The sequence below is a fragment of the Equus przewalskii genome, chromosome X (assembly GCF_037783145.1).
Source record: "Equus przewalskii isolate Varuska chromosome X, EquPr2, whole genome shotgun sequence".
Lineage (NCBI taxonomy): Eukaryota > Metazoa > Chordata > Mammalia > Perissodactyla > Equidae > Equus > Equus przewalskii.
The window spans coordinates 99160380-99176688 of record NC_091863.1 but is presented as its reverse complement, the minus strand read 5'-3'; the positions used below and the strand labels follow the sequence as shown (position 1 = coordinate 99176688).

Genomic DNA, 16309 nt, shown 5'->3' with positions numbered 1-16309 from the left:
ACCTTGACCAGGACTCCAACACACACACACACACACACACACACACACACAGATATGCTTGTTCCTTCATCCTGAGGGTTCCCATCCCCATCTCACTTTTAATTGATATTTTGTAAAATAACTTATCCCACTGTAGCATAATCAGTCTTTTTTTTCTTTAAACTCATATAGCAGAAAAATACTTTGCTTTGAACTATAGGAAAGCTGGGATGTGGGGGTGGGAAACCAATGAGTAACCTGTAGAAATGAACAAGATAATTTACATTTTGAGATTTTATAAAATGGCTACTAAATCCCCTAACTCAATAGTTGAATTCATGCCTAACTCAACTATTACTATGATAGAAGAAAGGTGGTCATTATAAAATTGAGCTGTAGCGAAAGGTAGTTTGTCCAGAGTCCTTTTGGTGGGTGAATTGGCAAAGTGGAGAGATATCTACTTTCCAATTCTTTTGCTAAAACCGTATGTACCTTGATAGCTTCTGTTTAAATAACAACATGCTGTAAAATTTGTGATTCCTTCCCTTTATTGTAGGGAGCTGTTAATAATTCTTGAGTCTACCACTTTTATAGGACGAGCCTCAGAGGGAAATACTCCTTTAAAATGTGTAGATGGAACACTGATTACAAAACTACTCTGCAGCATATCTACACTATTCACTGAATGGAAAGGCAAAAATGATGTGTGGGAATCTGCATTTTGTGTTTCCTAACACCTGTTTTCTTGCATCTGAAGGCTCTCACTTTCTGAGAGAGTTTTTCTTTGGATATCTGTTTTGGTTACTTACTTTTCGAGAGCCAGTGACTTTCATTTCATACACATCGATTGTATAATTTGTCCTACGTCCATAAGTGTCAAATTGGATGTTTCCAGTCATTCCTTGTACTTGCACCTGGTAGAAAGGGAAAATGTAAAATTTCAAAATAATACCACATTATTCCCTTTCAGCTGTCTGCGATGAAGTCTGTTGACAGTTTTTGGAATCTTGGAGAACTTTTATCTTGAGTCATTGAGCTTTATATTCACCAGATCAAGTCTATACAGATTTTCATTTCCTCCCCAGTATTTTCTAGGTATGCCTTTTAGTTATGAAGCTTTGAGTGGGTGGGATAGGCAGTTACCTATATGATACAGTGAGGGCTCTACCACCACTTTTTCAAGCGCCTGAAATTTCCACCATTAGTCTCTTCTTAAGGGAGTAGCCTGAAGTATATTTTTAACTAGAGTAATGCATTCTTTTTTTTTTTTTAAAGATTTTTTATTTTTTTCCTTTTTCTCCCCAAAGCCCCCCAGTACATAGTTGTATATTCTTCGTTGTGGGTCCTCCTAGTTGTGGCATGTGGGACGCTGCCTCAGCGTGGTTTGATGAGCAGTGCCATGTCCGCGCCCAGGATTCGAACCAACGAAACACTGGGCCGCCTGCAGCGGAGCGTGCGAACTTAACCACTCGGCCACGGGGCCAGCCCCAAGTAATGCATTCTTTTAAGCCATGAATTCCTTGGAGGCTGTGGCTATGTCTTATTTTAGTCTTCCCAATATCTGAACATAAGCTGGTTTCAATAACATGGACTCTGGAGCTCCTAGATTCATATCCTAGCTTCATCACCTACTGACTGTATGACCTGATGATGCTCCTTAACGCTTTTGTATCTCGGTGTCCTAATTTGTAAAATGGGAAATCTTAGTGGTACCTATCCCTCAGAGTTGTTGGGAGGATTAAATGACTTATACCTATGTATTTCTTAGAACAGTGTCTGACACATAGTAAGTATTGCAATACAGCTAGCTATATTAATAATTATAATTATTAATCAAAATGAATTTAGTTCTGTTTCTTGAGAGGGATGTTTCACATTTGCTAGCTATCACAGTAACAGGGATGAGTTTCTCCTTATTTAACACATACCCAGCTACAGAGGTAGCAGAGAGCTAGGCCAGGGGGCGCTAATCCATAGACAGATGAACTTTCTTAAGTCTAAGGAATCAGGACTATGGAGTACTAGATAAGAAAGCTAGGGGTAGTGAATGGCCTGGACACCTATTTGGGATTCCAAATGCAGATTCATATATGCCACAATTTTTCCTGGGTCTAGGCCCAGTATTATGAACTAAAAGAGGCCATCTCTGCTGAGTGGAGATATTTCATTACCTACTTTACAGTTCAGGGACACTGCATGAAAGACCCCCTATAAATATGTCATTATTGTTATTCACTTGAATTACTTATCTGGTGAGTAAAGGTCAAGGAATTTACTTCAAAGAAAAAGAATCTGTCTCATTTTCCTAAGATGAAAGGACGGAATACTTTTTCATCACTTATAGAAAGTGAAAAGCTATTAAGCAAGTCAGAAGTGGTAATGGGCTTGTGCTGCAGAAGGGAAAATTGATGGTAAATATTAAGGAGCATCTTTTAAAAGGGGAGTGGGCTTGACCACCACCAGTAGGAGACTCTGAAATTCCTTTTGAAGGGGAAATGCTCCAATGTGACTTCCTGAAGACAAAATAATTGTTGTACTGACCCAACAAACCTAAGCACTACTACCAGCTTAGGCTTGCAGAGGTGATGTCACACTTCTAGTTAAAGAAAAGGTCCTTTGTTGAGATAGAACTTGTTTATCCAGTAGGATGGGTCTGGTGCATACTGTGGTGCATAAAATGTTCTTTACACTCTATTTTAAGCATTGAATTCTAGGAGAGGAGATAGGCAGGACAGAGACACTGGCATAGGAACTTATTCATTCATTCTTGGCAAGGAAATTCTTCATTACCGAAAACAGCAAGGGTTTCAAGACTCATTGAGAGTTGTATACTTCTAAAGACTCAGTCTACCTGAACATGACCTACAAACTAGACAACAGTCTAGGTACGTCCAAGAGATTCCAGACCCTATGATTAGAACTTTCGTTGAGCAGAAGTAGAATTGGACTACCACGCAGAGAGAAGTCTATTTTTACAGATGTGGTCTGGTATTGAATGTCAGTGACAGTTTTCCACCATCCCTCCTGGAATCCCTTCTTTAATCCTCCCCGCTCCCCACCCCAGTCTATATTAGGTGCTTCTTTTCCGGGTTCCCATAGCACCCTGTGTAGAACTTAACCATAACATTTTAATCAACTATGTATTTCCGTCTCCCCTACTAGATTGGGAGCATCTCAAGATGAGAGACATTCTTTTTCTGTGTACTCAGCAACTAATACAGAGCCTGGGATAGAGAAGGTACTCACTAAATGTTTACTGAACAAGTGGAAAAATTTCAATGACTTAAAATTGTCATATATTTCAGTAGACCAGGCTGAGGCTGATCTTTGTACTACCTGTACAATGTGAGAATGATTACCCAATTTCCAAGTGGCTTTAAGATCTTTAAAAGAATTTGTTTACATATTAACAATTTAAATGTGAGCTCCGCTCATCTTATGTCAAGTTTGCATACTAGCTTGGAGCCTGATACATAGTTGTTAGTGCTCAATAAATATTTACTGAGTGAATGGTGTGCTTATTTATTCATTAAAACATGCCTCTTAGCAGCTTCTATCAGGCAATCATTTTGTTCGCCAGATTTCTCTGAAGGAAAAGAATGATTTGTTGAGCAACAATTATGTGCTGGTCACAATGAGGGATACTTTTACATCATGCATTCTTACTTTTAATTAACTCAAATAGAATGAGATTTCATTTAATCTGGTAAAATGTTTAGTACTTTGGACCATCCTCCCTTGCAGTCCCTCTGAATAGTGGAGTTTTATTGAGCATTTATCACAAGGTACCATCTAGTTTTGGAAAAGGTTGATGATGCTTTCCAGTCTCTCTGGAGTTATAAGAAGAGGTTGGCCAACAGAAAGAGGTAAAGCATCTTTTTGGTTGAGTGTTTGATCATTATGGCCTGGGGAGAAAGGTTACTTACCTGGCTTATAGCTTGAGCTTTATCAGTTGAGTTAGACATGCAGAAACTATTTGTGCAATAATATGATCAATCTATTTTTTTTCTACCCAAATTGATTTCTTGTCCTTAACTCTAGTAGGCAGTTTTTTATTCGGGGAACATAGTTATTTGTGTATGAATGGGGAGTCAATTGGAGATGCTGGCACTTGCCCCTTGAGGTTTTGTTGATGAAAACTCCTTTTGATTCACTCTGAGGGAGTTTTATTTTTCACTCATCATTATGTTTCACCTGACAATACAAATCTTGTAACTGCTATGAAGGTTGAATTTAATTAACTGCTCTTCAAAATTGTGCAGTGCTACCTCCATAAAACTACACTTAGGGCATTTGTTAGGGAACTGACATAATGACATAAAAATCTGCATGATGGGAGAATGAGTCATATCTCTTTCTTAGAGAGAGACACAGGGGCTACTAACCCCTTTTGATTGAATGCTTCCAACTTGGCAAATTTAAGGCAGCAGTAAGAGCGCCAACTACACAAAATGATGTACGTTATGAGGCCATTACAAATTCTTCGTTGCTGGGTTGTGCACAGAATTATCTTATCATTGCCCATCTCTTTGTTTATTTGGATGTCCCAAACATCAGGATAATTAAATAAGTAGAAATAAGAGAGTCTTGTACTCTTGAAGGCTCATTTTAATGCATGCAGGCACATGTAGCATAAAGCAAAATATTCAGGAAAGAGCTTTAGCTTGGAAAGCTGCAATGAATGGGCGATGCTGCTCCTAGTGTAAATAATGGAATCTGTTCAAAGGACACTGCTTGAAGCCTTAAATGATCTCCTACCCAGTAAATACTAAAAACAAGTGACCTATTTGACTGTCTATCCATTGATTCCTTGTACTTTTCTTTAGGCTTTTTCTTTGGGGCATTGGGGAAAAGCCTCTTAAGTAGGCCTAGAAATGTATCATGTTCCTGCATTTCACCATGTAGAACAGTATAAAGGTTCTTTTTGACAACAGAAATATTATCACATTGGCTCAGCTCCACAGTCATCCAGGCTAACAATTTGTATGATGAGGCAGAGTACACCTTTGTCCTTTGTAATGTCTACCTTGAAGTTAGGAGGTTCCTATAGAATATTCCAGTCCCCCTAAGTAATATCACACTTCTGGAAAGTTTGAATTTTTTGAAGCCATTTACATGTTCAATCCATGACTTTTAAGGGTACTGAGTTTGATTTACTACCCACAGTGTAGCACAGAACTAAATATTCATTTGCCCTAAATTTACCACTTTTCAAGCTTCAAGGAAGAACCCTCTAGTTTTAGATTTCTAGATTTTGATGAATAAATATCCATGCTCTTCTTTCTGCACACTCTGACATTCTATAGACTCTGATCCTATTATTTTTAGTATATCTTCTCTCAAGATTGAGGTCTGTTTTTTTTTGGGGGGGGGGTGAGGAAGATTGGCCCTGAGCTAACATCTGTTGCCAATCTTCCTCTTTCTGCTTGAGGAAGATTGTCCTTGAGCTAACATCTGTGCCAATTTTCCTCTATTTTTCTGTATGTGGGTCACTGCCATAGCATGGCTTGATGAGTGGTGTATAGGTCCATGCCCGGAATCTGAACCTGTGAACCCTGGGCTGCTGAAGTAGAGCACGTGAAACTTAACCACTACTCCACCAGGCAGGCCCCTGAGGTCTCATTTTTTTGTGTCTTTTTAAGGTCCCCCCATCTCAATAATCCATTGTGGTCTTTACCATTTTCAGAGCTCTCTCGATATCAATTCCTTGACTCCAGGGCACAGCAGGATTTGCTAAGCAGTCTCCAGCACTGCCTCTCCGGGACACATCCACTCGCTGTCTCCTCAGATAGCGGAAAGCTTCTGCTATGACCAGTATTGCGTCGTGCGTTAATGCAGATGTGTACTAAAATGGATGTATGGAAAACAAGATATCATGACAAATGACACCCTCAAAACTTGCCTTGTTCCTTATGATTTTCATTCATCTCTTCCTCTTGCTCTATGAAGTCACCCTCTTAATTATTTGAATCTAGAGATCTCTCTGGGCAAACCTGCCTTTGATTCATTCTAGAATAATGCCTCCTACCGCATGTGTGCACATGTTAAGATTATTAAGATCAAATGGCTCCAGGGAATCTCTCTCTTGCTCTCAATACTGTGTATCATATTGAGTGAGTGACTACTAAAAGGCCAGGTCCTTTAGAGAGAAAGAAATCCGTGTGAAGTTAAAGGATAGCATATGTAGATTGGAGTGGAAACAGCATATCCTAAAGCAAGACTGGGTTATTGCTGCTTGTAATAGAAAATTCAGATCTGGTATTTACTTAGGGGAAAATGGAAATAGCTAAGTTAGACAGCTTGAAATTAATTTGGAGGGAAACATTAATCATTTCTGTCTGGACCACATTTCTGGAGAACTAGGACCTCTGGCCAGCAATAAATCAGTTTTTGTTTCCTGGGGGGGAGCAAAAACCAAGGCTAGTTTTGGATTGTAGAAAATTACAATTGTTATTGAGTTTTAAATCTGATAACTTTGACAATTCACAGGCAATGCTTCATGATGCTACCTCTTTCAGGCAAGAACACTTACATTCTATTCCTTGGATATATTGTGTGCTCTGCTAGGGACGAGGCTAGTCACTCAATACAAGGGTTTGGATTATCTGCAATTTGACATGGTGGACACCTTTTCATTAAATGAGTCAACAATGTGCGATTAAAATAAGCTGGCCCCTGTTTTGCAGAGGTGACAAATACTAGTAGAATATAGAATTCTGTTGATTTTTAAAAATGAAGCAAAACGTGTTATGGGGAGTTTTCTCTCTATATAGTATGTCCAAATACAATTGGGAGTGAATACATTGTCATCTTTACGACTACCAATTTATTTTTCTGACTGTTCTCATGTTACTTTTCTTTCAGGAGCAAATCATCAAGTATGGCTGCAACAGGGGGCGTATGTTCTTTGATGAAAAAAAAAAAATCTTTGTGTCTGCCCCTCCTAGTACTACGTAAAGCCAACATAGTGCTGATTTTTTTCCAGCTGACTTCATAGATTGTCAGCAATCTTAATGTAGTCCTTTCCAAGCCATGCCAAAAGAGCTATTTAATTTTTTACTTTTCCAGCTTCTACTTACCAATGTGTGAGCAGGTTAAAAAAAAAAAAAGGCCCAAAAGGAAACGTTCGTAAAATATAGGGTAAATTAAGCATCAGGATTTTAATCTCTAGACAACTTTATTTCCTAATCAAAAATATTGAACATCATTTTTTAAAGTGGGCTTTTTGTCCGATTGATATAGAGCAAGTTTCCGTAATGACTAGTACTAAGAAAAAGTAATCTGAACGTTGTAACCATCTATTTTGATATTCCGTTTTTTTAAGTTATTTGAAGGGTTTTATTTATAAGCCTGAACGGTTCTTCTCAGCAAATTCTGGGAACTTTGCATTACACATGCCATGCGTTATCAATAAATAATCCCTGCCTGAGATTGTCTTCCTTCTATTTTGTACAACCTCTAGAGCCTCTGAGCAGGCACAAACTACTCTGTGGTACTCTTTTCATACTTTTATCCTTGTCCATTTGTTTGTGCCTAACACAGTGCCTGCCACATTCCAAGTACCCCCTAAAATATTGAATAAATGAATTTCTCTCCTCTACCTATTACTTGCTAAATCAAAGGATGGCAAAGAGTAGCTAGGCAGTTTTATGAAAATCTAAATTTGTATAAGGTCACCTAAATGCAGTGGGTGGATTTAGTACATAAAAAAAGATTTGAATCATCAGGGAATGCAAGTCAAAACCACAATAAGATATCACCTCACAGCTGTCAGAATGGCTATTATCAAGAAGACAAGAAATAACAAGTTTTGGCAAGGATGAGGAGACAAGGGAACCCTTGTGCACTGCTGGTGGGAATGTAAACTGGTGCACCCACTATGGAAAACAGTATGGAGGTTCCTCAAAAAATTAAAAATAGAACTACCGTATGATCCAGCAATACCACTTCTGGGTATATATCTGAAGGAAAGGAAATCACTATCTCAAACAGATCTCTGCGTCCCCACGTTCATTGCAGTATTATTTACAATAGCCAGGGCATGGAAAAAAATCTAAGTGTCCATCAATGGATGAATGGATAAAGAAAATGTGGTATATATACATATACAATGGAATATTATTTGGCCATAAAAAGAAGGAAATCCTGCCATTTGTGACAACATAGATGGACCTTGAGGGCATCATACTAAGTGAAATAAGTCAGACAGAGAAAGACAAATACTGTATGATCTCATTTATATGTGCAATCCAAAAAAAAAAAAACCTGAACCTACAGAAACAGAGAACAGATTGGTGGTTGCCAGAGGTAGGGGGTGGGGCGATGGGAGAAATGAGTGGAGGTGGTCAAAAGGTACGAACTTCCAGTTATAAGACAAATAAGTTCTGGGAATATAATGTACCGTATGGTGGCTATAGTTAACAGCGCTGTATTGTAGTTTTGAAAGTTTCTGAGAGAGTAGATCTTAAAAGTTCTCATCACAAGAAAAAAACTTTCTAGCTATGGTGGTGATGGCTGTTAACTAAACTTATTGTGGTAATCATTTTGCAATATAAACATATTTCAGATCATTATATTGTAAACTTAAAACTAATATAATGTCATATGTCAATTATCTCAATAAAAAATAAAACAAAATAATCATCTTTAAAAAAGATTTAACTACAAAAGAATTCATCATAGGGATTGTGACCATATTTATTGAAACATGAGGACACTTGATCTGACCATGGGACAGAATGTTTTAAAATAGGACTGTCCTGGAAAAATCTGGCATGTATAATACAATCATTACAAATACAGAGTACCACTTAGCTGGTGAGTGGCTTAAATAAATGAAAAAATGATGTTTAACTCCCAACTTTTCTAGAACATACCAATTGCATAAAGTAAGGTCCCACTTGTATTATGTTCTGATGTGACCCATTCAGAGTGGGCCTGCATAGGTGATTCAGAATGTGTCTCTTCTTTGGTCTATGTCCCCACTGTTCTCCCTTATTCTATTCTTGCCAAGGAGGAAGGATGTGAGGATGGGTATCTTGAAACCATGAGAAAGAAAATATTCCCCTCCTGTTTCCTTTTTTAGGGAAGGGTCTTGACCCTACTTTCATCTCTTATCTTCATCACAGGAATCCCACAGTCATGGTACATACATACTTTCACCGTATCAGGAAGGAAGAATTTAAAGTCAGTTTCTCACTTGAACCAATACACTGAGGGAATAGTTACTTAAAAAATACATTTGAAAGATCCTTTGTGTAACATGAATAACTTTCTGCTAATTTATCTGTTTTAATTTCTGATTTTTAAATAATAGGATTTCTAGCCATAAGGGAATACATATGAAAAATGTGTACTTTAAGCATGACATTCTACTTTTAATATTCTTATCTTGGTTTCATGAAAATGAGCAATTTAGGTAATCTAATTATTTTTAAAGATACTTTTGCAGGCAGGAAAACATTTCCATTCAATATACGTATAGGCCACACGCACCCTGTATTAGAGCCTAATTCACTTGGGTGTACTGAGATTCATGAAACTTATTAACACAAAGCAATCACATAAATAATGTACAATCTAATTTTCTGTTTCAGACTATCAATCTTCCTTACCCATTCCTGCTGCCCCTACCCTTTGCCCGACTCAGGTTCTTGTAATATTATAAATTGTTAGGAGCATATTACAAATGAAATTCATTAAAAAATTAAGTTAACATTCCCAAACACGGTTTTAAAAGACCTCCTTCTCAATAGCTTCTTTATTTGGGAGTTTAGTTTTCAAATGCAGCAGCATCACCTGCAGTTGTGTTTTAGCATACTTGAAACATTTCTGAGGGAAGACCACTTGATCACAGGATGGCCGTAAGTATATAAAGGCCAGACTGAGATGCTTTGAAAAGCTGTAAGGTTTCTACATGCCATGGAACATTACCTTTAGCGGTGCGTTCTTGGCTTCGGGGAATTCCCTTTCATCCAGCCTCACCCAGCGCTGTATGAACTGCTGAACCATAGGGTTTTCATTGTTGACAATCTGGAATCCTGTAATATTGGCTCCCCCGTGCATGACTCTTTCTAGCAAAATATCGGTGAAACCCTAGAAAGAGATTGAAAGAGAATTGTGATTGTGGGAGGTAGTGAGTTCTTACTCACCATATCTGTTGGTTAGAATGCTAAGGAGGAAATGAAAGTTCCTTCCCCAGGATCACTCTTTAACAACGAAGAGAACCCTGGACACAATGTTATATGTGAATTATATCTCAATAACAACAACAACAACAAACAAAACCTCTGGATATGGACTAATTCCCAGGTCATTACGCCCTAAGACAAACATAGGTGCCAACTTCAAGCAAATGTTTTGATTTGTCTCATTTACCCCTATTTATAGTCTTTCTTCATTGAGCACAAATGTAATGTTTCATGTAACTGGAAAATGTTGAAAAAGCTTGGCTCTGACTAGAGGTATGAAAAACTTCTCGTCAGCTTAACATGCCAAACACAGCAGTTTGCTTCAGATTCTAATGACGAGTACTTTCAACATTTGTGACTTAGAGAAATGCCAAGGAGCAAAACTGACAGCTTGGTTGTATATGATGGTACAAACCCCAGGGTATGTCTCACATGTCTCCATAAATGAGTCTTGACATCTACTTCATAGCATCCACCATTTTCTTCTTCTCATGCTCTGGTTACTGTCTGGTGTCTCTGCCACCTAAGCCTCTTGAAGGAATCTCTCCAGGTTGACACCAAGTCATCTCCACCTGGGCACCACCAGCTCGACTGGGCATACTATCTTCTGGGATACATCTCCCAGGAACTGCTGCTATTTCTGCTGGATACCTGTCTCTTGCTAATTGCTGCTGATGCATTTGGGTCCTCAATGGGCTGAAGTCAACATTTATATTCATAAAGAAATGGGGAGAATTCTTCCTCCCCTCTTTTGATTCTGCTCCCCAACATTTAAATATAAAATTTTCAAATATAAAGAAAAGTTGAAAGAACTGTACAGTGAACACCCATATAGTCACTACTCAGATTTTACAATTAAAATTTTTCTATCCATCCATCAAACCATTTCATTTTTTTGGATTCATTTCAAAGTAAGTTGTAGACATTAGTATACTTCATACCAAGACTTCGGCACGCAGGTCATTAACTAGAGTTCAATGTTTGTAGCTCTTCCCTTCTTTTTTCCTTCCTTTTCTTTGTTCCTTTTTTTCTTTTCTTCTTTTTTGAAGTAAAATTTACATCAAAAGTAATGCACAAATCTTAAATGAACCACTTAATGAGTTTTGATAAATGCATACACTGTTACACAAATCCCTGTTAGTTCTCTAAAGGTTTTTTTGCATTCTAAGTTTTCATTGAAGTATAATAATCGTATAGAAAAGTGCATATATCTTTAAGTATATATAGCCTGATGAATTTTCATAAACTGAACACATGAATGTAACCAATATCCAGGATCGCCACTCTTGTGTGCCTCTCTAGTCACCACCCCACCCCCATTTCTTTTAATGTTACATTTCTTTAATATGGGCAACAAGGTAGTCTTAGAAAATATTTTAGTGAAACAGCTTTTTCAGTTATTACTCACAGCCCCCTTCCTCTTCCTTTCATAAGTGGGATATGAGTCAATGGAGACTGGACAAAGAGCCAAATGGTTTGCATCACTGAGAATCATTCCTCCTTTCTGATAATCACAAAGTGTTTTTAAAATTACCATTAACTTGTCAGGATGAGTTTTCTCCCAAAGGCCTCCTTCATGAGAGAAACTAAGACTCAGTGTTTTCTCCCATTGCAACCCGCAGAGAGGCTTGCTTGTGTATAAAAAGTCTTACAGAGGCTACAGTTGGGGCTTAAGCCTAATTGTTACCCAACTCCGCACTTCCACTCTCTAAACAGATATACAAATAAAGAGCCGAGACAAAACCTTAACAAGTAGGTTTAATTCATTTACTGTGCTAAACCATATTTGTCAATTAACACGTATTACACAAGAACATTGACCAACTGGCCACTGCTTGCTGGTGGGGGTGAAGAGTGGACTCTCTGGTGCTCTCCTGGGTCTGAAAAGCCTGGGTTGGAAAAATGGACCTCGCTTCCTTGAAAGAAAGGGGTTGAGAATGCTTCTACCACCATCCTGGTCCCCAGGGTCAATGGCCACAGCATGCAGTAGGAAGCAGCATCTCTTGTGCCCTTAACACTTTGATAAGCATCACACTCCTGTTTACCTAATACCCATCACAGTTAAAACGGCAACACAGAATTAACAAAAGGGAGAGCGAGAGAAAGGATCCCATAAATCTCACGTCTGCCTTAAGACATAGAGCCTGCAGTTTCATCTGGTTACTTACCATTTCACTCTTTTCCAGAAAGATTTGCCCTCACTACCTTTTTTTTGGCAGGGATACTAAAAGGGGGAGTCCAACTCAAATTTACCTCACCAATCACCTCCACTTGCCCCCCAGGAGGCTTCACTCTGCCACACAGGCCCCACACATTTCCACTTGGGTGTCTTCCTCTCCAATAAATCTATTGTAATTGGAAACATCTTCATAGGCATACTCTGCACTCAACTTTCTACCACACATCAACCATACTACTGAGGACCTAGAATTTTCTCAGTCAATCCATGTTTTATGACAGACATACCTGGGAATGAGTTTTGGCACAAATCAGACTGGAATCAGCCTGGCTGTCCCCAAGGGATAAAATGCGCCCACAGTAGCATAAAGCAAAGTCAGGGGAAGGTCACCTCAAATTGTTCTTGTGGCTGGCAAAGCCTCTACAACACTAGTTCCTACTGGCTTCCCTGCAGGCTTATCTGTCCATATGGGCAGAAAACACTAACACAACCCCATGGACGAAAGGAAGAGAGCAAAAGTGTGGCAGAAAAAAAAAGGAGGTAATAGGTATTTAGGGAGATGAAAGGAGAGATCTTGTTGCTAAGGGACAAGAGTTGGCTGGCTCCTGGTCCTACCTCTCCTCCTGTCCCATTTGTGTACACTTTGCTTCTTTGTAATCTCTAATCAGGCTCTATGGCTTGAATGTCACCCTGGCGCCCAGCGTTTAGATGCAGCAACCCACAGTCCTCAAGGTTGAGATAATCAAGGCTGGATTCTCCTTAAACTCTCTGAAAACACACTAACACAGTAGAGCTGATCAACTAATATCAAGGAAGTAGAAGGGGAAAAGAGAAAGGATGGGGATGGTGGAGAGGGGGGATATAAAGAAAGCTGTTCTGGCTAATAGGCAGGGGTTGGTTGACTCTTAATCATCTTTCTATTTCTGATACATTTTTAAAGAAAGAATTTTATTTTTGTGTCAAATGTTGCTAAATTCCATGGATCAAGTGGCTACTGACAGTACACAAAATTGTAAAAATTAAAGCCTGACTCTCTCTACAGCCTCTTCAGAGACACTTACACAGCAGAGCTGACATCCAACAGGTAAGAAGGGAAAAGAGCAAAGAGAGAGAGGGAAGGACGATGACAATCTGGAGAGAGGTTCAGCTTAACCTCAGGTTGGATTCTGGTCCTCCTCCTCCTATCTCAACATTTTAAGGCATTATACCTTTCCATAATATTTTTTAATAAATTTGTATGGTTATGACACCTGTACTCATAAGGCAGGCTGAGTAACCCCCTAAACCTACATAAAGACACTAACGCAGCACAGGTACTGACACAATATCCAGAAAGAAAAATGAAGCAATCGACGGGTAGAAGTAACTGGTAGGAAGATGGAAGTTAGGAGAGAAGTGCTGGCTAAGGTGGGAGCTGGCTGACTCTTGGGCCTCCTTCTCCTACTACCCTATTATTTTAAGATATTCCACCTATTCATAACCTCTGGTTAGATGTCCTCCTTAGGCTGGTGAACCACAGTCTTCAAGGTGGTCAGATTGAGGCTGAGTCTCTGAAAACTTCTCAAAAGAGATGAACACAACAGAGATGATCACCAAACCTATAAGTGGTAAAAGGGGAACATAAAAGGGTGGACGTCAGTGGCAGAAAGATTAGAAGTTAGGAGAGAGGAGATGGCTAAGGACAGAGATTTTGCCGGTTCCTGGTCCACCTCCTACATATACCCCATTTTAAAAAATTTCTCTAAGTTTCTAGAGTAGTGTACAACTATAGTTGAGAAAGTTGTGAATTGGGACTTGTTCTACCCACAGCTTTGGTGAATAACTATCACAAGAAAGCTGATTGGCAAACGTACAATAGGTAGACAGGAAATAAGGAAGGGGAGAGAGTGGCAGGACTGGAGAGTACAGAGATGGATTCTGGCTAATAAGTAAGAGGTGTCAGGCTCCTGGTCCTCTTGCTCTGCTATCCAAATTTTAAGGCACTACACTTTTCCATAATATGTTGCTTGATTTTAGTCATTGGGCCAGACGCACACAATCTTCATAGTGTTTATATTGAGGCCATGTATCCTGAAAACCAATGTAAAGACACTAAAACAGAACAGGAGAACGCAAAACAGAGTGTATAAAGAGGGAAACAAAATGATGGTGGCAGGGAGGGTCTGGTAGAATGTTGGAAGTTAGGAGAAATGTTCTGACTCAGGGGAGAAGTTGGCTGGCTCCTGGTTCACTTTCTCCACCTGTATGACTGTTTTAAGACATCTCACTTGTCCATAACTCTTGCCAAAATTCATTTCTTGAGTTGGCTACACAGAGACCCAGAGGTGGGACTATTGAGGTTGTCTGTCTAAAACCTCCATACAGACGCTAATGCAACAGAAATGACCTTCAACCATCTGGATGATAAAGGGGAAAATAAAAGATAGTTATAGAAATTAAAAGTTGGGGTACAAGTTCTAGCTAAGGGGCTGGAATTGACTGGCTCCTGGTCCAGATTCACTATTATCTCATTATTTTAAGGCATTTCACTTGTCCATGACTCTTGCTAGATTTCTGTTTAAAAGTTGGCCACAAAAGGGCATCAAGTTGAGAATACTGAAACTGAGTCTGTCTAAAACCTCCATAAAGCCACTAGCACGACAAGGATGAACACTAAGCATCTGGATGCTAAAGGTGAAAATAGAGGAAGGTCAGGGGCAGAAAGATGGAAATTAGGAGAATGGTGCTGAAGAAAGGGCGGGAGGCAGCTGGTTCCTGGACCACCTTCCATCTGTATTTAATTTTGTGATGCATATACTGTTTCCTTCACAAATTGCTGCATTCCACTGTTGTTGTGAGAAACCATAGTCTATAAGGATTGAAAACAGAGGCCTGATTTTTCTCACAGGCTCATCAAAGACACTGATGGGGGAGAGGTGGCCATAAAACATTTAGCAAGTATGAGAAGATATGTTAACATGGTGTAAAAGAAGAAGGCTGAGCGTCACAGTTATCTCAGGATTGAGGATCCAGATAAAGCGCAGGAGGTGTCAGGTTCCTGGAACTCTTTCTGTAATACTCCAAAATAGTAAGGGGATACATCTTTCTATACTATCTTCTTAAAAATTTTTCATTCTGCAAGACACCCACAGCAGTCAAGGTGGTAAAATTGAGGCTGTTAATCCTTGAAACCAATCTAAAGACAATAACACAGATAAGAGCCCATACAACAACCAGAGTGTCTGAGAAGTACAATAAAATGGTGATGATGGAGAGAACATAGTGGCAAGATGATGCAAGTTAGGAGAAATAGTTTGACCACCACAGATCCTATCAGGGGAAAGGAGGAAGGGGAGAGAGTGATAGGATGGGAAATATTAGAAGTTAGTGGTTCCTGATCTGCTTTTTTCTTGTTACCTTTTGGTGATCTTTTCTTGAAGTTTGCCACCCAAACTCTGCACTTTTGGGAATTTTGATCCTCTTTCCTCCCTAAACCTTATAAAGAAGTATTGTAAGAGTGTTTGCCATCCAGCACCGATCTCTAACAGAAGGTTAAGGAGTGTGGAAATGGATATTATATGAGCACCTCTGGCGAAATTGTTAGTTTCCTAGCTCCTGGCCAATTTCGTTCTCTCATATTGTAATCTACAAGTGGGACTTGACATTCTGTCTCTTCTTTTGAGAATTGAAGTCTCTGGCATCCCTGAAGGCTTTGTAAAGTTGCCCACACAGATTTTATCACCCAAAAGCCAATCGGTAAAAGTGGAGGGGCAGGCCCAGTGGTGTAGTGGTTAAGTTCATATGCTCTGCTTTGGTGGCCTGAGGTTTGTGGGTACAGATCTTGAGTGTGGATCCACACACCACTCATTAAGCCATGCTATGGCAGTGTCCCACATACAAAATAGAGGAAGATTGGCACAGATGTTAGCTTAGGGATGATCTTCCTCAAGCAAAAAGAGGATGATTAGCAATGGATGTTAGC

The 16309-nt window shown here is 39.3% G+C and overlaps 1 protein-coding gene across 9 annotated transcripts in view; it reads right to left on the bottom strand.

The window, feature by feature from the left end:
• GRIA3 (glutamate ionotropic receptor AMPA type subunit 3) overlaps window positions 1–16309 on the bottom strand; it is a 271951-nt gene that overhangs the window by 80457 nt on the left and 175185 nt on the right. For all 9 annotated transcript variants that reach the window (XR_011536230.1, XR_011536229.1, XM_070606087.1 and 6 more), the window contains exons 6-8: window positions 9913–10074; window positions 5657–5824; window positions 789–893 (exon numbers count right to left, since the gene is read on the bottom strand). Coding sequence is in view for 7 of the 9 variants with exons in the window: in XM_070606087.1 (XP_070462188.1) it covers window positions 789–893; window positions 5657–5824; window positions 9913–10074 (435 nt within the window). In the remaining 2 variants the exon portion in view is untranslated. The remainder of the gene's footprint in view (window positions 1–788; window positions 894–5656; window positions 5825–9912; window positions 10075–16309) is intronic.